The sequence below is a fragment of the Elephantulus edwardii genome, unplaced genomic scaffold (assembly GCF_000299155.1).
Source record: "Elephantulus edwardii isolate Elephantulus edwardi_28Jun2011 unplaced genomic scaffold, EleEdw1.0 scaffold00255, whole genome shotgun sequence".
In the NCBI taxonomy this organism is placed as follows: Eukaryota; Metazoa; Chordata; class Mammalia; order Macroscelidea; family Macroscelididae; genus Elephantulus; species Elephantulus edwardii.
This window is the reverse complement of record NW_006400005.1, coordinates 4,262,429-4,287,354: the sequence shown is the minus strand read 5'-3', so window position 1 is coordinate 4,287,354 and position 24,926 is coordinate 4,262,429. Positions and strand designations below refer to the sequence as shown.

Below are 24,926 nucleotides of genomic sequence, written 5' to 3'. Positions count from 1 at the left end.
TCATGATAGATGGTGAAGAAACTGAGATTTTAACACCTTCAGTTTGCTTGGCTACACAATCAATACTCTTGGTACCAGCAACCAGGAAAAATCAAAAGACAAACTAACTGCATTGAGAAAATTTGCCTTCAGAGACCTCTCCAGAGTACTGAGGAGCAATGATGTCAATCTAGAGACTAAAGTACATCTGATCTAGGCCATGCTCTTCACACTTACTGCTATGCATCAGAGAGCTGGACAATGACTAAGGGTGATAGAAGAAGAACCAACGTCTTTGAGTTGTGGTGCTGCAGAGTATTGAATATAGCATGGACTGTTAAGAGAACAAACAGGTATGTCCTGCTGAGGGTGAAACTGAGCTACTTCTTGGAGGAGAGGATTTTGAAGCTCTGTCTCACATACTTTGGGCAGGGTGCCAGAAGTGACCAGTCATTGGGGAGGGACATCATGCTTAGAAGGGTAGAGGGGACAGTACAAGAGGGGAAGACCTTGGATGAGATAGTTTGACTCAATCACTAGAGCAATGGGGGTGGTTGTGTTGAGACAGTGAAATTGGCTCAGGATATGACAGGGTTCAGAGTTATTGTACATGGGGTCGCTATGAGTAACAGGAGGTTCAACAGCATATAACAAAAACATCTCATCATCAAGAAGACAAAAAATCTTCATCATTGGACCAATAAGCAACATCATGATAGATAAAGAAAAGATTGAAATTGCCAACTATTTCATCTTGGATCCATAATCAACACTTTTGGAAGGAAACATATTGCACTGGAGAAGTCTATCTTCAAGTACTTCAAAGAGCAAAAATCCTAAAAAGCAATGATGTTTAAAGACTAAAGTGCACCTGATTCAAGCCACGGTTATTCAATCATTTTCTATGCCTCTGAGAGTTGGATAATGAATGAATGAATAAAGAAGACAGAAGAAGAATTGATGCCTTTGAATTATAGTGTTGGAGACACTCAATATCCCATGGAGAGTCAAAAGAACAAATAGATATGTCTTGGAGAAAGTATAGAGTGCTCCTTAGTGGCAAGGATAGTGAAGCTTCGGCTCACATACTTTGGGCATATCGTTGTTGTTACCATCGAGTCAGAAATTACCCATAGCCGAACCTGCAGGGGATTTTTGGAGGCAGTTTATCACATGGGAAGAGATTGTCCATCCTCTTCCCACAAAGCAAGTGGTGGATTTGAACCACATGCTTTTGGTATTGCAGCACAGGTTATTGAACTACTCAGCCACTGGAGCCCCCTATATTGTTAGGAGGAACTATTCTTTGGAATGAGACATCATGTTTGGAAAGGTGGAGGGTTAGCAAAAGAGAGGAAAACCCTTAAGGAGATGGATTGACACAGTGACTGTTGCAATGGGCTCATGTGTGTCCAATAGGACAAGGATGATGCAGGATAGGCCAGGGTTCGGATATGGTGATCACAGGGTCACTATTCATCATACTTGATTCAACAGCACCTAACAACAACTACAACAGTAACAGCCACCACCAATTTCTGCAGTCTGAAGTTGATCAAATATATGAGGAAGATGCACAGATAATCACTGGTGATTGGCATGCAAAAATTAGAAACAAAGTAAGATAAGTTGTCAGAAAATATGGTGCTGGTGATAGGAACAGTTCCAGAGATTGCATTATAGAATTTTTCAAAACCAAAGACTTATCTATTGCAAATGCCCTTTTTTTAAAAAAAAAAACAAACAACATATATGGTTACTGTACATGTGAATCTCAGTGGATAGAATACACATGTTTGAAATGGATTAAATCTGTGGAAAGAGAGTTGTAGAAAATCTCAGTACTGTTAGCCAGAACAAGGTCAGGGCTGACTTCACAACAGATACAAGTTGAAGTTAAGTAGCATTAATACTAGTCCATGGGAGTCAAAACATGACTTTGAGCATATGCTAACTGAATTTGGAGATTATATCATAAATGCATTTGACAGAGTGAATATTAACGACTGAAGACCAGATGAGTTGTATGATGACATCAAGAACTTCATCCAGTAAAAGAATAATAAAAAGACAGGAAAGAAACAAAAAGCGAAAGTCAATGCCAGAAAAGACTTCAAAACTTGTTCCAAAATATAGAGGAGCTAAAGTTAAAGAAGAAATAAGCAAGTTAAAGACTCTCATTTCTTTTGCTTTAGGGTCTCTCTATTTTAGCCTAAGTTCTGGAGTCTGCTCTGGTATCTACTTTGATGTTTTCTTAGTAGAGCCTCTGGGCAAACAAACCTCTCAACTCTGTGTTGAATTCTGCAGAGTCTTCTTGCTTCATCTATAAAGCAGAAGCCACAGTCCTGCATTCCTGGACCTCCTTCCTCAGTCTGGTAGAGGAGGTTGATATAAAAGTGAATAGTAATAATGTGGTATGTTAGGTACTAAAATAAGAGGTTAATATAGAAGTGATTTATCCTAGAAATTTCTATACCAGAGAGGATTTTAGAACTATGTCTTGAAGAAGTAGTAGTATTTCAGGAAAAAGAAACTGCAGATGCACCTAATGAGAGGATGTAAAACATTTTATTGTTGCTTGTTGTTATTGTTGTTGTTATGTGCTGTTAAGTTGCCTGTGACTCATAGTGACCTTCTCTGTACAACAGCTCTGAACTCTGCTCTATCCTGAGCCAACCTCATTGTCTCTGACACACTTACTCCCATTACCCCAGCCACTGAGTCAATCCATCTCCTCAAGGGTCTTCCTCTCTTCTGCTGTCCCTTCACCCTTCCAGCATGATGTCCCTCTCCAAGGACTGGTCCCTGCTTGCAATATGTCCAAAGTATATCAGACAGAGCTTCAGAATCCTTGCCTCCAAGGAGCATCCTGGTTTTGCCCTCTCCAGGACAAACCCATCTGCTCTCCTAGTAGTCCATTCAATACTCTTTTAACATTTCCAAAGAGGAAGTGCAAGGAGATGGGACAAGAGAATTAGACAAGATCATCTATAAAGAGTCTTATATGCTGAGGCAATTGATGCTTTACCTCTTAGGCCATCAAACTCAATGAAGGATTTTGTTGTCCAGTGTACTACAACTCTGTGGGACAGAACAGAATTGCCCTATAAGACTGCCTATGGCTCCACAGTCAACACTCTTGGCACCAGTAGCCAGGAAATTAAAAGACATATTGCCATGGGAAAGTCTGCTGTTAGGGACCTCTCCAAAGTACTGAAGAGCAATGGTGTCACTCTGGAGACTAAGGTGTGTCTGATACAGGCTATGGTCTTTGCTATCACTTGTTATGCATCAGAGAGTTGGACAATGACTAAGGAGAATAGAAGAAGAATTGATGCCCTTGAGCTGTGGTGTTGGAAAAGGGCATTGAGGGTACCATGGATTGCTAGGAAAACAAACAGATTTCGTCCTGGAAAGGGTTAAACCAGGCATCTCTTTGGAGGCAAGGATTCTGAGGCTCTATATAACATACTTTGGACATATTGTAAGGAGGGGCCTGTCCTTAGAGAGGGACATCATGCTGAGTAGGGTGGAGCAACAGTGCAGGATGGGAAGGCCCTCTATGAGGTGGACTGAGTCAGTGACTGGGATAATAATGGGATGGAAGTGCCAGAGACACTGCGATTGGCACAGGACAGAGCAGAGTTTAGGGTTGTTGCACATAGGGTCGCTATGAGTCGCAAGTGACTCGATGGCACATAACAACAACAACAACAACAACAGCAAAAACAACATGCTATAGTTTTTTGAGGGACCTCCATAGAAGCACTCTTTTATTGTCATGGGGTTGGAATAGCTGAGAGCTGTAAATCATACAGAAGAATATTGGCCATCATTCTCTCCCCACAAAGTGGCTGGTGGATTTGAACCACCAGAGAGGTGTGGCCTTTGGGTTAGAAGCACAAATCCCTGCAGACTATGCTACCAGAGTTCATGGAGCCACTTGTGGGTAGTAACACTCCTAATTACTCACAAGGCTCCTTCAACAAAGGATTTTGGTGTTTGATGTCTTCAGGTCAGTTTGAATTCATAGCAACTCCTATGTATGATGGAACTATATCCTACCTGATTTTCTCCCCCAGTCTCTTGAGCTATACAACATGGCTTAAAAAAAAATTGGTTTCACTCAATCACTCATAAGCATTTCATTTTATAATATGAATTGCAATTGCACAATGCTATTATTTACAAGATGTCATAAGAACTTGTAGAAACCTCACTGTATCCCCCGTTCCTTCTGTAGTGAACAGCCTGATTCAATGGTATTTCTATTTTCAACTTTTTGAGGACACATCAGACTACATTCCCTGTTGGAATAGTTTGTATAGTCAAACATCTTGAGTGATTTGCACAGCATACAAATTGAACAGGTCTGGAGAAATAATACAATTTTAATATACACTTCTCTGATTTAAACATGCACTGTTCCCTTGTTTTGTTCAGACAACGGCTTCTTGATCTGTCTATAGATTTTGCATGAGCACAATTAAATGTCCCGGGATTCCTATTCTTATTGTCAGCCATACTTTTAATGATTCACACAGTCAAATGCATTTGTTGTTGTTGAGTTGTCTGTGACTCATAGTGACCCTATGTACAATAGCCCTAAACCCTGCTCTATCCTGTATCAATCTCATTGTCTCTGACACACCTACCCCAATTACCCCACTCACTGAATCAATCCATCTCATCAAGGGTCTTCCTCTCTTGTGCTGTTCCTCCACCCTCCCAAGCATTACGTCCCTCTTTAAGGACTGGTTTCACTTTGCTACGTGCCCATAGTATGTCAGACAAAACTTCATAATATCCTTGCCTCCAAGGAGCAGTCTGATCTCACCCTGCCAAGATGAATCTGTTTGTTCTCTTAGCAATCAATAGTATCTTCAATACTCTTCTCCAGCACTACAACTCAAAGGCATAAATTATCCTTGTATGATTTCTAGTCGTTGTCCAGCTTTCTGATGCATAGCAAGTAATTGCAAGGGTTATGGCCTGGATCAGGTGCACCTTAGTCTCCAGACTGACATCATTGCTCTTCAGCACTTTGGAAAGGTCTCTGACTGCAGACTTTCCCAATGCAATATGTCTTTTAATTTCCTGGATGCTGGTGCCAAAAGTGTTGACTGTGGAGACAAACTTAAGCTGTTAACAATCTCACTCTCTTTTCCATCTATCATGATACTGCCAGTCGGCCTAGTGGTGAGAATCTTTGTTTTCTTGATGCAGGGCTTCAATCCATACTGAAGGTTGCAGTCCTGTCAAATGCATTTACATAAATAAAAGAGCACAGGTAAGCATCCTTTTGTCATTTTCTGCATTCAGCCAAGATCAGCAATGATATCCCTTGTATCACGGCCTCTTCTGAATACAACTTGAGTTTCTGGTAGTTTCCTGTCAAGATACTGGTTTTGAAGAATCCTCAGCAAGATTTTACTTGCCTGTGGTATTAATTATTATGTTTAATAATTTCCATATTCTGATGGATTACCTTTTTTTGGGAATAGGAATGAATATGGATCTTTTCCAGTCAGTTGGCCAAGTGACTGTCTTCCATATTTGCTGGGTGAGATGGTGAGCTATCCAACTTTATCTATCTCAATTCTTCAAATGTGGCTAGGCATAAATTCAGAGTGATCTTTTTCTTATGTGGTTTCCTGTTTAAAAAAAATTTCCAGGCAAATATCTGATGTTGTTGTTGGGTCCTATCAAGTCACTTACAACTCAGGGTTTAAAGCCTTATAGACCATATTGAAACCACTCAACTATGTTGTTGTAGCACGAAAGTAGTCACATTCACTCGGAAACAAATGCATGTAGGTATCTTTCAATTATTGTTGTTAGATGCCATTGAGTAGTAACTAGAACTCACAGCAACCCTATGAACAACAGATGTGAGCTTTGCTTTACCCTGTGCCATCCTCATGATATCTAATATGCTGGGATCCATTATTATGGTTACTGTATTTTTTTAATATTATTTACAAAACTTTCTAAAAATAGGCATTGGGTTGAATTTTGGTCCTGGTTGAAGTTACTGGGTGGTATAACAGCATTTGGCAGTTATCTGGAAGTTTGAAAGTTCAAATCCAACCAGGAATGTCAAGAAGAAGGCTTAGTGATTTACTTCTCTGGAATCAGCCCCCGAAGATTAAAGAGACCAAAGTTCTACTCTGACACATGGAGTCACCACGAGATGGAACTGACTCAACAGCAACTGGGTTGGTTTTTACGTTTGTAGTTTGCTGACCCTTGACCTAGACATGATAAAAAGAATTAGAAGCTCCCTAAAGTCAGGAAGAAATTAAAGTCCATGAATTAACTCAGGGGAGAGAAGCAGAAGGCTTGGTACCCTCTATCATGATTACAACATCATCTATCTAACCTTGGGTGGAAAAGGATTGTTTGAACATATCATTTTAGAATAAAATGAAATGGAAACGAGTCACACCAGTTGCTGTTGTTTCTAACTCATGGTGGCCCAAGTCTTGCGGAGAAGGTCTGTCCTGTACAGGATCTTTAAGGCAGTGAGTCACCTTTCAGAAACAGAGTGCTAGCCTTATCCTCTGAGGGATCGCTTATTGTTATTAAATGCTGTGGAGATGGCTCAGACTCAAGGTGATCCTACGCACAACAGTAGGCAACCCTCCCTGATCCTGAACTGTCCTTACCATCTCCACCATGTTGAAGCACAGGCTGCTGTCGCTGTGTCAATGCATCTTATTGAGGGTCTTCCTCTCCTATTTGCCAGTTTGGAGGCTCATGCATGAAGCAGTTGGATTCTGCAGGGTTGTTGTTGTTGTTGCTATGTGCCATCGAGTCGCTTGCGACTCATAGCGACCCTATGTACAACGGCCCTAAACTCTGCTCGGTCCTGTGCCAATCGCACTGTCTCTGACACTCCCATCGCAATTACTCCAGTCACTGAATCAATCCACCTCATAGAGGGCCTTCCTCTCCTGTGCCGTCCCTCCACCCTCCCAAGCATGATGTCCCTCTCAAAGGACTGATCTCTCCTCACAACATGTCCAAAGTATGTTAGAAGGAGCCTCAGAATCCTTGCCTCCAACGAGCCACCCCATTTAACCCTTTCTAGGATGAATCTGTTTGTTTTCCTAGCAGTCCATGGTATTCTCAATACTCTTCTCCAGCACCACAGCTCAAAGGCATTAATTCTCCTTCTATCCTCCTTAGTCATTGTCCAACTCTCTGATGCATAACAAGTGATTGTGAAGACCATGGCCTGTATCAAATGCACCTTAGTCTCCAGAGAGACACCATTGCTCTGTAGTTAGTATTTTGGAGAGGTCCCTAACAGCAGACTTTCCCACGGCAATGCACCTTTTAATTTCCTGGCTACTGGTGCCAAGATTGTTGACTGTGGAGCCAAGCAAACTAAAGCTGTGTACAATCTCAATCTCTTCTGCAGGGTAGGATCTTTTGCTTTTGTTGAAAATTTGGTGTAAACTGTTTGGTTGTTTTATTTTTTTACATTTTATTTTATTAATTTTAATGAACATTTACAGAGATTTTGGATTTCCATTCATTCATTGTTGCACTTTTCTCCACGCCCAGCTCTCCCCCCATAGTTCGCTCCTCTCTTTGTAAAGGAAAAGAAAAACTCTTTCATTGGTATACAACCCCCCCACCCCGCACCCTCCCCCTCTACTGCCCTGAGTACACACCACTACGTTTGGTTGTTTTTTATTCACAACAAAATGTGTGTAAGTTGATGGATTTAGTTAACTATCAGCTGTGGGCTGGAAGCCTCTTGTTTAAGCCAATCAGGACCTGCTGGGCAGGTATTGTATTTAAAAGTCATTTGGGCCTGAGGGCCACATGGTGTTAATTAATTATGTTCTAATTAAATGATCCAGCACTGGTCTATCAGTTTTCTGTACTAAGATAATTTAGGTTGCTCTCATGCTGAACACTGTACCATTATTGTGGCAAATGCCATAATGGGTACCTAGGATGGACAGGGGTTGGTAGAGCTCTCAGATTAAGACAAGTTTGGAAATGGGATTGGCATCCACCTCTTAAACAATAGGTGTCTGGAAATTTTTTGAACATTAGAGAAACTATGATAGTTTTAGGACAGGGTTGAGATCTTTTGTTCATTGGGTCACTATGAATTTTACTTGACTGCACTTAACAACAACAACAACAACAACAACAACAACAACCTCTCCTCCTATAAGTCTCTGCTTTTCCAAGCATGAGTCCCTTGGCCGTACTTCTGAGACTGGTTGGTTTGTTCCTTTGGTTGTCCATGGTGCCTCTGGATTGGTTTGAACTGCCAACCTTTTGCTTAGTAGTCAAACATTTAAACAGTCATTTTAAAGTAAAATTAACCCTCCTCTCTCAATGCCACTGAGTTGAAACTGATGCATAGCTGACCCTGTAGTGGTTTTCAGAGGCTGGAAATTACATGGGAAGAGATTGCTCATCTTTCTTCCATGGAGTGACTGGAGGATTTGAACTGCCAAAGAGGACACAAACTTTGGGTTAGTATTGTAATTCTCTACAGATTTTGCCACCACAGCTCCCTTAGAGTACAATTGTTGTTGTTGTCAACCATAGAGTGAGGGCTGAGTCATAGCTGATCCTCCAGTGGGTTTGTAGAGGCACTAAATCGGAAGAGAGTTGACTGTCTATCCTTCTCGTGTGCAGCTGCTGGAGGATTTGAACAGTGTGCCTTTGGGCTTGCAGTGAAATTCTTTGCCTTTAGGCCACCAGAGCTGTCTTAGTAAAAATGAGAATGCTTAAAGTCCATCTAATGATTAATATAACAATAATACTAGGCAGTACTTTATAGCATAAATTCATGAAAGTGGTATTTATATCTTCATTTTAAAGATGAGGAAACTAACACACAGAGGAGTTAAGCAACTTGCCTGAGGTTAAATAGATACTAAATGTGGAAGTGGGATTTGAATCCATCTGGCTCCAGCTTTTCTTAATCATATTCTGTCAGTGTGCTAATATTAGTATTGGAATATTTTCCTTTCATTCACATGTGCTACACACGTTAACTCATTAAGACTTATCTACATGAACAGTCCTGGTGGCACAGTGGGCTGCTAACTAGGTCAGGAGTTCAAATCCACCAGTCAGTTAAAAAGAGAAGCCATATGGGCAGGGCAGTCTCTTCCTGCAAAGATCTATAGTCTCAGAAACCTGATGAAGGGTTACTAGGTGTAGGACTTGATAGTAGTGGATTTTTTCAGTGGGAAGATGGGAGGATAGGGGTGAGAGGTGGGGAGGGGGTGGTTTAAGTATTTTAGGTATTAAGTATTGTTGGAAGCCTCATTGGAGAATTAACAAACTCTTGAAAAGTGAATTACTCTCATATGTATGTCTTATCTTCCAGAAGGTGAATTGCATCGCAACAAAGGCAGGTTCATGCTGTTGGTAAACGTGCTTGAACTTGACATGCCGCATTATGACCACTAGAGGGCGGAAGAGATTCATCACAAACCTAACCTGGCACCTAGACAGGGAACTGAAGAAAGTCTGCGAGTACAATCTTCTGACAGAAGTAACTAAGGGAAAAGTTAAACTCTGGGTAGAATATAGCTATATATATGCACACAAACACATGTGCACTTATAAGGACATGTAGGTCCATTTGTTGTACTGCCATGCGTTATGAAATTTTGCAGAAGTCTGATTCCAGTCCTCTAAATCGGGGTAAAAACAATGTGCATGAATATGCAGAGATAAGAACTATTAGGAAACAGAGCGGCAGTGCCTGCTGCCACCACCAAACAGATGGAGAAGCCCGGCCAGCCGCCAAACCATGTGCAGGGTGGAGAGGGCTCAGCCGAGTGCGGACTGAAGAGGCACGATGATTGACTGCGAAGCCAGCAGCACTTCTCAAGCTTGGCTGCTTCTTGGAATTACTCAGGGATATTAGCTGTAAGAAGCGCTATTCCACCCCCAGGAATTCTGTTTTAATTGGTCTAGTTTGTGGGCTAGAGATTTTATAAAACTGCTCAGGTGATTCTCATGTGCAGCCCATGCTGAGAACAACTGAAAGCCGGGGGCTTGGAAGGGCCATCCAGTATCCAGGGCTCCAGGATAAGCCAAAACTGGGTTATGCATAAAATTCCAGACTCAGACAAGTTAAACTTAAGTCAGAGCAGGGTGCACCAGGGGTCAGGGCTCTTGTCAGGTTCCAAATGCTTATTGTGTCTCCTCTCCCCTAAGTGAGGTCTGAAAATTCATTGTAAGAAGTAGCTGTTGTTATGTGCCATCGAGTCAGCTGCGACCCATAGCGACTCTACGTACAACAGCTCTGAAGCCTCCCCTGTCCTGAGCCATTCTCACTGATTCCGACACCCCTACCCCCATTGCCCCAGTTACTCAATCAATCCATCTCATCCAGGGTAGTCTTCCCCTGCGCTGTCCCTCCACCCTTCTGAGCATGATGTCCTTCTCCAAGGATCAGTCTTCCTGGCCACATGCCCAAAATATGTGAGACACAGCGTCAAAACCCTTGCCTCCAAGGAGAAGCTTGGTTTCACCCTCTCCAAGACAGATTGATTTGTTTTCTTGGCAGTCCATGGTATGTTCAAGACTCCTCTTCAGCACCACTACTCGAAGACATCAATACTCCTTCTGTCATCCTTGGTTATTGTTCAGCTCTCTGATGCATAGCAAGTAGTTGTGAAGACCTGCATCAGGCGCACCTTACTCTCTAGACAGACATTGCTTCTTCTCAGTACTCTGGGGAGGTCCCCGACAGCAGATTTTCTGAGTGCAATTTGTCTTTTGAAGAAGTAGTTAAGAAGTGTTTTTATTTTTACCAAGTACCACCTTTGAAGGGGAAGTGAGTGAATGGCTGATTGCACAATTCTTTTAAGAAATCATCGCTGAATACCTACTATGTTGTGCTGAGAACGATGCTAGGCTTTGAAGAGCACTCAGTGTGGGAGGGAGTTGGAAGAATTGAAGAAGCCTACTGTGTGAATCGACAGCACACAACAACAACAACAACCACCACCACCACAACAACAACTGTGTGATAAAATGACCCCTGGTGGCACAATGGTTAAGCACTAAGTTGTAATTGAAAGGTCAGTGCTTTGAACTCACTAATGGGGTCTGTGGGAGGAACGATCTGACAGTCTACTTTTAGAAAAATTATGACCTTGGAAACCTTATAGAATAGCTCTCTTCTATCCCCAAGGATTGCTATGAGTTCAATTTGGCTGGAAGATGCATAATAAGCCTGCAATGACAATGCTTCGTTGAGCTCCACAGTCACAATGGAGGACAGCCCTGAAGCCTGAGAAGATCTGAGACTGTATTTGCCCATGGCCTGGAGCTCCCAAGATGAGCTCAGGAAGCTACCTCCCCAGAGCAATGCCAAAGAACAGCTTGATGAGGGAGCCTTGGAGTTCATTTATTATCTCTAAGAAATCACTCATTCCACTCTATTATCTTTGAATTCTTCTCTAAGAATTCATTTATTCCTTGACTCACTTATCAATCAAGCATTCATTGAGTGCCTATTATGTGCCAAAGTAATTCTGATGGTGTAGTGTATTACAGGTTACACTGCTAACTCAAAGTTGCCAGTTTGAATCTTTCAGTAGTTTTGAGGGGTGAGGAGAGATGAAGTAATGTCCTCTCATTAAGGTTTACAGCCTTGGGAACCCATGATTTGGAACTGACTCAAGGCCAGGAGGTTTGTTGGGTTTATATTCCAAAGGAGCCCTGGTGACACAGTGTTTAAGCATTCTACTGCTAACTACAATGTTGGAAACCACCAGCGGATCTTTGGTAGAGCGATGTGGCAATCTGCTTCCATAAAGATTAACAGGCTTAGAAACCCTAGGGGGCAGGTATACTCTGTCCAGAAGGTCCCTAGGGAGCTCTGGTGGTCTAGTGGTAAAGGATCACAGTACCAGCTCAAAGGCAGCTGGTTCAAATCAACCAGCTGCTCTGGAAGAGAAAAATGAGCAATCTCCTCCTGCATCATTTACAGCCTCTGAAAACCTATTGGAGGGTCAGCTATGAGTCACTTTCAATTTGATAGCACAAAACAGCATAGAGTCCCTCTGAAGGGGTTCTGGACTATGTTCTTGCCTCTGTCCTGGATGCCAGGGATAGATATAACGGTGAAAAGATAAATCCTACCGCTAGAGGGCTTCCAGACCCGCAGGGTAGCTAGACAAGTGGAAAGACAATTAAATCCAATTTAAGTATACAATGGTGGGTAGCACAGGGAGACCTAGGGGTGTGGGAAAGGGCTGTTTAAACTAGATTGGTACAAAACATTCCTTCTGGAGGCAGTGAAAGCCCTTTACCCACTCAATAGCCCCATATCGGGGATATTATAGTTGTTCTTAGGTGCAGTCAGCTCTGACTCAGTGACCCTATGTACAAAAGAACAAAGCCCTGCCAAGTCCTCCGTCATCCTCAAAATCTCTGCTGTGCTTAAATGCATTGTTGCCATCACTGTGTCAATTTATGTTATCCTTCATTGGTCCCCGTCTTTTCCAAGCATAAAGGCCTTTTTCAAGGACTGACTCTCTTGATGTGAGACAAAACCTCACTGCGCTCTCCTCAAAGGATCACACATCTTCCAGCCCAGATGTGTTTGTTCTTTTGACAGTCCATGGTATATTCAATATTTCCTTTTGCAAATACCGTAATTCAAAGGCATCAATGCTAAGTCTTTTTAAAGCTGCTGAACAGCCCCTCTGTGTTCTCAGCTCGTGTTCTTTTGTGTGGATATGTTTCTTGTCACCCCTCTACCCTTTCCCTACTTGATGCTGAGCGAGCTGGGCTGCCTTGCTCTACTGACACACATTCCCTGTCCCACACCTCCATATTTGAACATTCTATTGCCTTGTTTCAAACCCCTACAAGAAATTTAGTATCTTTTTTTTTTATGGCTTAGAAAAAGGATCCTAGGGCTCCTTCTTTACATGGTTCAGAGTTTTTTGTTCATTGAATCACCACAAAGGCAGCCTATCCTCTTTTTATTTTATTTTCTTTTGAAATTGGTTAAGGGATACTATTGATCACAGAAAAAAATTCAAAATTCTGCAAATAAGGCTACTAAACTTGAGGTTTAGTTCATTATTAAAAGCATGTGAATTACTTGTCTGGAAGAAGTATTAAGCTGTGGTGACTTAGTGGGTAAGGAGTTGCACTGCCAACCCAAAGACAAGCAGTTCAAATCCACCAGCTGCTCCTTAGAAGAAAGCTGGGAAGTCTCTTTCTTGTTGTGGATTTACTGTCTCTGAAAATCTGCTGGAAGGTCAGTTATGAGTTGATTTCCAACTCGATGGCAATGAGTTTGCGTGTGTTATACATACGCATGACTCAGCAATACAGATTTATATCTTTGTATATAGTCAGAATTGAGGAGTGCCAAAGTGGCACCAAATGGCTAAGTATTTGGCCACTAACTGAATGGCTGGTATTACCACCCCACCCAGTCCACCTGTGATGAAGGGCTTGGCTGTCTGCAGCTCACAGCCTTGGACTCTATGGAGCACAGTCACCCTCAGAATCGCAGGGGCTGTCACGGGTCAGAGTCAGCTTGATGGCACCTAGTATTTAGAATGAACCCCCTGCACGAAAAAATTTCAGAATTATATGTCCAAGATTCCTCCACTCTCCTTTTCATTGAAGACTGGGTAGTCACTAAAAAAACCTAGGAATTACATGGGCCTGTCTCATTTTCTTGCCTTCAACTCTTAATAGACATGTTAATTAGCTCCATTGTGTATAATCTGAGCAGCAAGCAAATGCCCTACTGCACAGGCTTAAGACATATGGATGAAGTCAGCAGCCACAGTTCCTCCCCCACTGGAACGTTGTTGCTATTGTTACATATCATGAAGTTGACTACGACTCACAGCAAAAAGATGAAAACTGATCTAACCCCTGCCCTACCCGTGCCATGCTGACCGTCTCTGACATCTCACCCGTCACTAGAGACACTGTGTTAACCCATCTTGTTGAGGATCTTTCTCTCCTCTACTGACCTTCTGCTTTTCCAAGCATGATGTCTTTTCCAAGAACTGGCTCTTCCTAAAACATGCCCAACGTACGTGAGATGAAGCTTCACTATCCTTGCCTCCAAGGAGCGCCTTGGCTACACCTTTTCAAGATGTGTTTGTTTGTCCATGGGGTGGACATTCATTCAGCACTCTTCTCCAGCACCACAATCCCTGGAGTAGAGTTGGTTTGCATAGTGTTAACTCTGACACATGGTGACATCATGTGTTGTCAGAGTAGAATGGACTCCACAAGTATATGCAATGGCTGGGTTTTTGGAAGTAGACCACCAGACCTTCTCAGGTGCCCCTTGGTGGATGTGAACCTCTGACCTTTCAATTAGCAGCCTACAGCTTAACTGTACCACTCAGGCACTCCTTTGAAGAATAAAAAAAACCAAGCACAACATTAGGACTCCAGTAAGCTTGAATTTGGGAATTTTGCCTTCTTAAGAGCTGAGAGTCCTAGTTAAATGCAAGGTCTGAAGTGAAAAAGTAAATTATTGAACAGGAGAGTTATTTTAAATTATAACCAAATAAAATCTTAAGAAACAAATTCTATGAATTAAATGTATTTTTAGTGCAAGCCCTACTTTACTGGAGCCTTGGAGCAGAATGTGGCCACAAGTAATTGTCCTCAAACCAAAAAACAAACAAAAGGAATATCCCAGGGGAATATATTGGCTGGTTTAAAAAAAAAAGTGCTAAATGATCCATAAAATGTTCTTCCAGCAGCATCCTTTCCTTCAGCAAGTCATCCACTTGGCTGTCAAGGATGTCTTCTCAGTGACTTGCAAACAGAGACTCATCACCTCGGCTAAAATAGCAGAGATGCCATCAGCAACACTGGGAGCTGGCAACGATGAAACAGCTTGGAGACTGAACAAAGCCCTCAGCAGCAAACATGGGCCTCTTCTCTATTCTTGGAACATTCTTGTCTGAGGTATAAAGTGAGATGGAAGAAAGTGCCTTTTCTGAAAAGAACGTCCAAAAGGACAAGAGAATAGGGAGATCAAGTCTTTCGGCCTGGGGTTACTGTGAGGCTAAATTGCCATATCCATCTCACAAAATGACAGCAGTGGTTCTTACCTTCGCAGATCAGAGCTGAGCTACTTTGGATGAGCCAAAGAGTCTCTACCAGTTGTAAAGAGATTTCTTGACACCTCACCAGTGCTCATATTAAAGTGAAAGTTTCGGATAGATAATTCTTGAACGTGTGCTGCTTACAATGTGGCTTCAATCCTTTTCCTGTCTACTAAAATCACTGACAGCCTCCTTTTTTTTGCCATTTGCAAAGGACCTTCTCATCCTTTATCATGCCCTTACATCCTCATTGTTCCATCTTTGTTCTTCACTGTTTGAACTTCCAACATCAAAACCACTGCCATCAAGCTAATTCCTGCTCATGGTGATTCTCCATCAGCTCTCCTAGGCTATAATTCTTAGAGGAGGCAGAAAGCTTATATCCTTCTATGATGAAGACAAAGGTGCGCCTGATCCATGCCATGGACTTTGCAATAACTTGTTATGCATCAGAGAACTGTACAATGACTAGGGAAGATAGAAGGAAATTTGATGCTTTTGAGCTGTGGTGCTGGAGAAGAGTACTGACTGTACCATGGATTGCTAAGCAAACAAACAGGTTCATCCTGGAGAGGGTTAAATTAGGCTGCGCCTTAGAGGCAAGGATTCTGAGGCTTCATCTGACATACTTCGGACATATTGCAAGGAGGGACCAGTCTTTGGAGAGACATCATGCTTTGGAATGTGGAGGGACAGTGCAGGAGGGGAAGACCCTCTATCAGGTGGACTGATTCAGTGATTGGGGTAATCAGGATGGGTGTGTAGGCACAATGAGTTTGGCAGGACAGAGCAGGGTTTAGGACTGTTGTACATTGGGTCACTATGAGTCGCAAGCAACTCGATGGCACACAACAACAACAACAGTATTTATTTATATTCTCCAATTTATATTACATTATTATGTATATTATAATATATTAATTTATGAGGAGGAGTGTGGCATCAAGATTGGAGGAAGACTCAATAACAACCTATGATATGCAGATGACACAACCTTGCTTGCTGAAACTGAAGAAGACCTGAAGCACTTGCTACAAAAGGTCAAGGACTGTAGTCTTCAATAAGGATTAAAGCTCAACATCAAGAAGACAAAGATTCTCATCCTGGGCCAATTGGCAGCACCATATTAGATGGAGAAGAGATTGAGGTTGTTAGCAATTACAGCTTGCTCAGATTGACAATCAACACTCTTAACACCAGCAGTCAGGAAATCAAATAATTGCATAGGGGAAAATCTGCTGTCATGGATCTCTCCAGAGTGCTGAAGAGCAACGATGTCGGTCTAGAGACAAAGGTGCCATAATCCAGGCCATAGTCTTCTCAATTACTTGTTAAGCTTCAGACAGTTGGACAATAAGTAAGGATGATAGAAGAAAAATAGATGCCTTAGAATTGTGGTGCTGGAGAAGAGTCTTGAACATCCCTTGGACTGCCAAGAAAACAAATTGGTCTGTTTTGGAAAGGGTGAAACCATGTCTCTCCCTGGAGGCTGGGATTTTGAAGCTCTGCTTTACTTACTTTGGGCATGTGGCCAGGAAAGATTTGTTCTTGGAGAAGGACATCATGTTCAGAAGGGTGGAGGGACAGCACAGGAGAGGGAGACCCCAGATGAGATGGATTGATATAGTAACTGGGGCAAAGGGGGGGTGTTGATGTGTCAGAATTAGTGAGACTAGCTCAGGACAGGGAAGGGTTCAGAGATGCTGTAAATAGGGTTGCTATACGTCGCAGGTGACTCAATGGCACATAACAACAATAACATACTATGACAGGTTTGGAAGCAGGAGTGGCATCCACTTCCTAAGTAACATGCCTCTGGAAACTCTATGAACTTTGATAAATGTAGATAGTTGTAGAGGTGCTTCAGGCCTTTTGTTCACAGGGTCACTATGAGCTGTGCTCAACTTAAAGGCAATCAACAACAATTCCCCAATTTATATTATTATATATGTTGTTGTTGTTGTTAATTGCCATCAAGTCATAGGCAACTCATAGCGACCCTACAAACGAAATACCTGAACACTTGTAAAACTTTCATTGTTTCTCTAAGTTCATAAGGTTTCTGAAGGCAAGCTCTTTTAGAAGCTCCTGCTTCCAAATATTATTGTTGTTGTTGTTGTTATGTGCCGTCGAGTCGCTTGTGACTCATAGCGACCCTGTGTACAACAGCCCTAAACTTTGCTCTGTCCTGTGCCAATTGCACTGTCTCTGATATACCCATCCCGATTACCCCAGTCACTGAATCAATCCACCTCATAGAGGGCCTTCCCCTCCTGCACTGTCCCTCCACCCTACTCAGCATGATGTCCCTCTCCAAGGACCGGTCCCTCCTTACAACATGTCCAAAGTATGTTAGATGGAGCCTCAGAATCCTTGCCTCCAGGGAGCTGCCCAGTTTAACCCTTTCCAGTATGAATCTGTTTGTTTTCTTAGCAGTCCATGGTACCCTCAATACTCTTCTCCAGCACCACAGCTCAAAGGCATCAATTCTCCTTCTATCCTCCTTAGTCACTGCCCAACTCTCTGATGCGTAACAAGTGATAGCAAAGACCGTGGCCTATATAAGACGCACCTTAGTCTCCAGAGAGACACCATTGCTCTTCAGTACTTTGGAGAGGTCCCTAACAGCAGACTTTCCCATGGCAATGCGCCTTTTAATTTCCTGGCTACTGGTGCCAAGAGTGTTGACTGTGGAGCCAAGCAAACTAAAGCTATGAACCATCTCAATCTCTTCACCATCTATCTTGATCTTGCCAATTGTTCTAGTGGTGAGAATCGTTGTCTTCTTGAAACTGAGCCTCAATCCATATTGGAGGCTGCAGTCCTTGACCCTTTGCAGCAAGCGCTTCAGGTTCTCCTCAGTTTCAGCAAGCAGGGTTGTGTCATCTGCATAATGCAGATTGTTGATGAATCTTCCACCATCCAATATTTTCATCTTTCCAGTTAGAAGCTACTTTCTTTGAGTGTATGAAAGGAAACCTCAAATTGTTTGAATTGAGTTTTCAACAAGATATTAGTATTGAATTGTGTTTTCTCAAATATGGATTTTAAATCCTAATCTCTATGACTGTAATTCCAATTTTGGAAGAGGTTTCTTTGTTGTGTTAATGAGGCAGGGTTAGTATAACATGCATTTGGGGTCAACGAACGAATGGATAGAGAAGCTGTGGTATATTCACACAATGGAATACTACGCTGCATTGAAAAACAAGGAACCCATACAATATTATTCAAAACGGGTGACCGTGGAGGACATATTGCTGAGTAAAATATCTCAGTCACAAAAAGACAAATACTGCATAGTGCCACTCTTGTAGAATGGCACTGACATCAGGGTTGGGGTAAGACTGAGAAAAACTGGATAGATTATGTATACTGCATTGAAACAGATGAGGGATAGAACAGTTTAAAAGCAATATATGATAGGGTATTATGATTATCACAGGAATCCAGAATTAAGGTTGCATAATGGAGTGCATTTGGGGCATGGGGCGAGGCAGGGGGCAGGGAGATTGCATACCAATGAAGAAGTTTATCTTTTGCTTTTTGAGGAGAGGAGCAAACTGGGGCGGGGTGGGGGTAGAGGAAAAAGTGCAACAATGAATGAATGGAAAGTCAAAATATCTGTAAATGTTCATTAAAATTAATAAAGCAAAATACAAAAAAGAACAAACAGGTTAAGAAAAAAGAAATACAAAAGAGATTGAAAAAGAAGTGGAGGAGATATTGGGTCACACAGATTCCAAGACACATGGCGCTCTCCACAGAATCATCAGTAGAAGCTGAGAGACAAGGACCTTCTTTCAGACTGACACACAAAGAAAACTTTTTCCTAAAACTGATAGTCTGAATTCTGATTTTTAGTCCCTACGGATCTCTAGTGGCCTAGTGACAAGAAAAGAAACTGCGCTGCAATCCTGAAGGTATGTGGTTCAAATTCACCAGCTGCTCTGCAGAAGGAGACAATCTCCTCCCATGAGATTTACTATCTCTGAAAACTCGCTGGAGAGTCTATTACTGGTCAGTTGCAACCCAATGGCACACAACAATAACAAACACTGAGAAAAAATAAAACTTTTTTATTCTGTCAATGACACAAGAAGAGATCGTTCATTTTTCTCTTACAAAACACTGGTGGACTAGAACCTCTAGAGAGGCACCATCTTTGGGTTAGAAGAACACCTCTTAGGTCACCAGAGTTCTATTCTCACTCACTCACTTATTTCCATGGAATTGGAATGAACTGACAGCTGACCCTCTAGCAGGTTTTCAGAGCCTGTAAATGACATGCGAGTGGGGTGAGGGATTGCACATCTTCCTCTTGAGAAGCTACTGGTGAATTCACACTGACTGTCTTTAGGTTACCAGAACAATGGCCTATATTCTATAACACCTGACTTTCCCAGTAATTGTCGTTATATACTGTGTCATCAAAGTCTACTCTTAGTTGACCCTCCTGTGGGTTTTCAGAGGCAGTAAATCTCTTGGGAGGAGATTGCCCATCTTTTTTCCCTCAGAGCAGCTGAAAGATTTGAACCATGTGCCTTCAGGTTGTAAGCATAGCTTCTTTTCACTAGGCCACCAGAGATCCCTTCTCTGTTAGTAGCAGGACCAAATAACTAAGCTAGGCTACAGAGGTTTTAAAAACATTATTACAAACTCCATTACCAGAAATCAATTTTGAAAACATATTTCCAGCTACATTGGGTAGCCTCACAAAACATAATTTTTGAGGAAAAACTGTGGTAAATCTGTAAAAAATACATGAAAAAATAAATGACATTTTCTTCTGAGAAATCCTCCCCCAATGTTTTAGAAATGGTCTAATAATTATTTTTCATTTTAAACTATAAAAAGTAGTACCATTAATTTTGTAAAAGTCTTACAGTTAATTTAAGTAATACAATCTACACAAATTCAGAGTTGACTAAATCATCTCCTTGCCCAAGAAATCTTTATTCTCTAAAGTAACTAGAAAATGGAAATTCCTAATAAATATTAACAATACAAACCAAGTATTCTGACTTTGCTCTTTGTGACTGTAATATTATTTTCTAAACTTTCATTCTTTACATGAAATATGTATAAATTTTCATCTAGCTCTTGTGAGAAACTATGATTGCAAGAACTATTGAAATAGAAAAGGAATATTCAAACATTCATATTAAATTTATAAATAATGAAAACACAACAAAGAAAATGCCCAAAGTTGCTATTTTAGAAACAATTAATAGGCTTATAGTATTAACAGACACACTTACAATGTGTAATATACATACCAAATTCTATTTAAAGTGAGCTGGCAAAAAATATCTGGCCAACTGATATTGAACTGATTTATGTGATTAAAGTCCCTTTTTTATAAGATTTAGGGTCTTAAATTTGCAAGCTCCTTTTTAACTGTGCTAAGTGTAATGGCAAGATCTCTGGTGTAGGTAGGTTGGTTGTTTTGGACTTTTAATCAAAAGATTGCCTGTTCGGACCCACAGCTGTTCTGCAGGAGAAAGATGAGGTGGTAAAGATTCATTATTTCAGACTAGTTGGAACAAACTCAATAGTCCTGGAACCGGTAATTGTTTTGACTAGTCTTAAGAAATTAAGTTCTATATTGAGTCAAAGATTTTTAGTTTGAGTTTTAAACTATTAAGTGCATCTATTATGAAATTATGTTCAACTAAGAACCATGAAAGAGTTCTATAGAACAAGGAAATGCTGCTTTTTTTTTGATTCACAAAAATCAGCTAAGTTTCAAGAGAGAGGTATAACAAAGTAAATCTTACGCAGCTGCTAAAGCGCTTAGCTAGCAGAAGAAATCTATTTCATTTTCTTTCTTGCAGCTCAAAAGTCTTTTTATAGGCTGTGAGGCAAAAGCATAAAGCTTTGCAAGGTCTTGGGAAGTGACACACGACTGAGTTAAATATGTCTTTCAGGAAAGTTAATCTGCTCTCACTAGGTAAGATTTTGTGGGACTTGTTGCAGGTCAGGCTAATCTGTGGATTGAACTGCCCCATCTTTACTTTAGGGTCTTTGATTGATATAACTGTTGTATGTGAAAATTTCAAGGTCACAGTTAGACCAGTCCTGTGCAGTAGAACTTGTCTACAAAAGAAGGAAACATTCTATATCTTCTTCAGGCAGTGCAGGAAGTCCTGACTGAACACTTGAAAGATAGATACTCCAATGAATTAACAGAATTGTAAATTTTGTTTAATTTTGATTCAAATTTAAGAAGTCACAGGTAGCCAGTGGCCACTGTGTTAGACAATGCTGTTCTAGATGATTTTTCTTTCCTCAACTGATAGCTTCAGGCTTCAATCCTTGGGTTTTCTGGCCTTAAAATACCCAAGAGACCTACTTTGCACAAGGGTGACCATATAGTATCAGTTGTTTAAATCATGACACTTTGAGAAATACAAGAAGTATTTTGAACAATTTTTATTACAAAGAGGCATAATCTGGAGACTCTCAGGGGCAAATAGGAAAGTATCATCCCCCACAGCCCAGAGTTGATTTCATGTGGGTTATGGTCGGAAGTACTTGGGCTTTGTTGTTGTTGTTGTGTACCACCGAGTTGGAACTGACCCATGGCTGACCCTCTGGTGGTTTTTCAGAGACAGTTAATCGCACAAGAAGACTGCCCACCCTTTTCTTGTGGAGCAGCTGGTGGGTTTGAACTGCCTGCCTTTGGGACTGTAGTGCAGTTTCTTAACACTTTGGTTCCTGGTACAACTGATTTTCAGACATCTTCTAAAGTACCCATATGTTGTTCATATCAGGGTCTCCTTTGCCCCTTAAAGCATTTATTGAAATAGTTACAACCTATATTTGCTTCCTTGCAGCTCCAATCACAGAGTAATGCAATGGTTAACTTGACTGGAAATGGAAGTAAATAATCAATCATACTGACATGTGGGATTATAAAAAGGATCTGAATAACTATATTGGTAAAATTTTCCTGGAGTGTGTGTTTTTTGGGTTTTTTGTTTGTTTTTGGTTTTGGCATAAAAAGCTGAAACATCAGAGATATTTCTAATACAGTCGTCCAATGTTCTGACAGTCACAAATTCTCCCAAAAGGGTTGAATTGGACAAGCTGAACAGGCAGCAATTAGTTTAAGAAAGAACCTGGATTTTTTTAAAAGTGGTGGTGGTATGGTCATTGGAGTAAATATGTAAGCTGGTTTGAGTAAATATGTGAGCTGACTATCTCAGAGCTCTTAGCCATGAGTAGAGGAAGCATATTGAGATTGGCATATATTACAGCACACAAAGAGCAAGTCACTACAAAATCCTTCTCCTCTCCTCCCATATTTAGAACTCAACCCACTTTAAAATAACCTAGAAGTTCAACACAATTTTTTTTGGTCTTAAAATGCAAAACATGGAATGGAATACCAAGTTATGAGAATAATTTTTAAAAATCTAATTATGTCTCTAAATGTCCTTAAAGTAGCAAATTCACATGACAAGGCAATTCTCATGTAATCTCCCTGGCATAGCTTGGATTTTCAAATTTCACCCACCTTTTGTCACATACTTTGTGCTTAACACAGCAGAATTTTGTATTAAAAAATTCTTTAGAATTTAATAGCTTGGGGATGAGTAGGAAAAGAGCAAGTAATTATTTCAGAAGATTTACCTGTAGGTAAAAGTGCTTATCAAGGCAGTAATTCAAAGAACCCTAGACTAAGTCTCTGAGTTATTTTTGTCATTTTTATCAAAGAATAAAAGAAATGGTGGTTGTGGGTTTTTTGCTTCTTCTTTTTTTTTTTTTTCACCAACCTGATGGCTCGAATAACAGTTTTAAGTGGCGGAGTGAGGTCTTCTACTGATACATCACACTGGCATCCTTTCTCATCATATACATCATCAGTGCCAAGGGCTGTGTCAGCTGCAAGAGAAAAGTGCCAGTTATGTAACAACACTGCCAGCAATTTAAAACAAGTGGTTGAATTTGTCTCACATAAGAATAGTGGGATCTCACAGACTGAATTTATAAACCCAGATATGTACAAGGTCTGAGTCGAGACAATTGTTTTTCCCAGTATTGTTTTTTTCTTCTTTTTCTACAACCTCACCAATTTGATGTTATTTGACAGGAGTCCTTTCTGAAATGTTTTCCAGGGGAAGATGGAGCTATTGACACACTGTCTTTGCAGTAGCGCTGATGGATTTGTGTTGATCCACCCATGATCTTCTGCCCAGTTTCTTTTGAAACTATCAGCTTGCCATTTAAATGACAGCTGTTTGGAGCTAGGGAAAGTATCTTTGGCCACTTAACTAATTGGCCTGTGTATGTAGAGACTGAATCCCCTGACCTTGCCCCCATTAGCCCCAAGCCCTGAACAGATGAGCTAAGCAGCCAGACTCTGAGTTACTAGACACAGGAGCTGAGGAGAGAGCTTGCTTAATTAAGACAGCAAAGGCAAAGGGGAAAGCAGAATTACAGACTGGATAAGAAAATGAATTCTTCCTACACTGAGCAAATTTACTTTTAAATGAATTGAAAATTTTAGAAAAGGAGGCTTTTGAAAAGGTTAGAGTAATTATCAAATTAGGAACGTTTATAAAGTTAGTAAAAAGCAAATCATCCCTATAGCTTTGTTTTCTTTCTTTTGCCATATTTAACACTGATTCATTTATTATAATTTTTTAATTATATTTTCATATGATAATTCATATACATGAGTTTTATACATGCACTTTGTGTTTTATACAATTTTTTTAAACTGGAAATAGATATTGTAGCTATTTTCTTTTCTTTCTTTTTTGAGTGAAGATTTACAAATTATATTGGTTTTTTTAAATACAATCAGTCATAGACATTTTGCTTTATAACACTGTCATTAATTAATTACAAGGTCTAAGCTACCTCTTGTTGTGTATTGCCTTTAATACTACAGCTATTAAGTTTAATGACAAAAACCACTGAAAACCAGGTATCATTCTGGTAGTAGGTTATATGTTTAGTAGGTCTGGTTGCATGGTGGTTAGACGTTCCAACACTAATTGAAAAGTTCGTTTGAACTGGCAATGGATCTTTGAGAGAAAAGCCTTGGTGATCTGGTCCTATAAAGACAGAGCCTCCTGTAAAGATACTGCTGCATTGGGCTCAGAAAGTATGAGGACAACACAGGATAGAACAAGGTTCAGATCTGTTCAGAGGGTCGTTATAGATCATACTCGACTTGATGACACCTGACAACAAGTTCTAAAATACAGACTCCTGTGCATTGCAATTTATAGCTTCTGAAAAGCTTCTGGAATGTAGGCTATGAGTTGGTTTTTATTATAACAACATATTTTGGACTATTATGTATGAAGCTGTTAAAAATATGTTAAAGACAAATGATTAGGTAATTTCAAAATACTTTAAAGAAAAAGATCTATATATTGGTCAGTTTGGGTTTAAGGATAATTTTATTCTTTTTGCTTAGGTATGTTTTCTAAAATTGTTACAATGAACATGCATTATCTTTGTAATTAAAAAGTCGTGTTAAAAGCACACAAGAGACATGAGCTACATAGGCTCTGAGGATCATTTTTACACAGTGCAAACCTCTTAGAAAGCTAACATACACGAAAGCACACTGCTTTGTATCCTTTTGTTCTCCTTGATGGTCATCTGCTAAATCACAAAAGGAAGAGATGTTGCTAACTATACTGGTCGGATTCAAAATCTTGACAGGCTGTTGGAGAGCCATTCATTGAGATGCACATATTTTTTTTTCTTTCTTTTCTCTATGGAGTTTATTTTTTAAAATTTAATTTAGTTTGTTTATTTTTCATTTCAATGAACATCTACAGAGATTTTGGAATTCCATTCATTCATTGTTGCACCCTTCTC

At 40.6% G+C, this 24,926-nt stretch overlaps 1 protein-coding gene across 5 annotated transcripts in view; it reads right to left on the bottom strand.

Moving 5' to 3' along the window:
- KCNQ5 (potassium voltage-gated channel, KQT-like subfamily, member 5) overlaps positions 1-24,926 on the bottom strand; it is a 997,522-nt gene that overhangs the window by 19,227 nt on the left and 953,369 nt on the right. For 4 of the 5 annotated variants that reach the window (XM_006899395.1, XM_006899397.1, XM_006899396.1 and 1 more), the window contains one exon: positions 22,862-22,970. The exons of the other annotated variant lie outside the window; for it this stretch is intronic. In XM_006899395.1, coding sequence (XP_006899457.1) covers positions 22,862-22,970 — 109 coding nt within the window. The remainder of the gene's footprint in view (positions 1-22,861; positions 22,971-24,926) is intronic. 5 annotated transcript variants of the gene reach the window in all.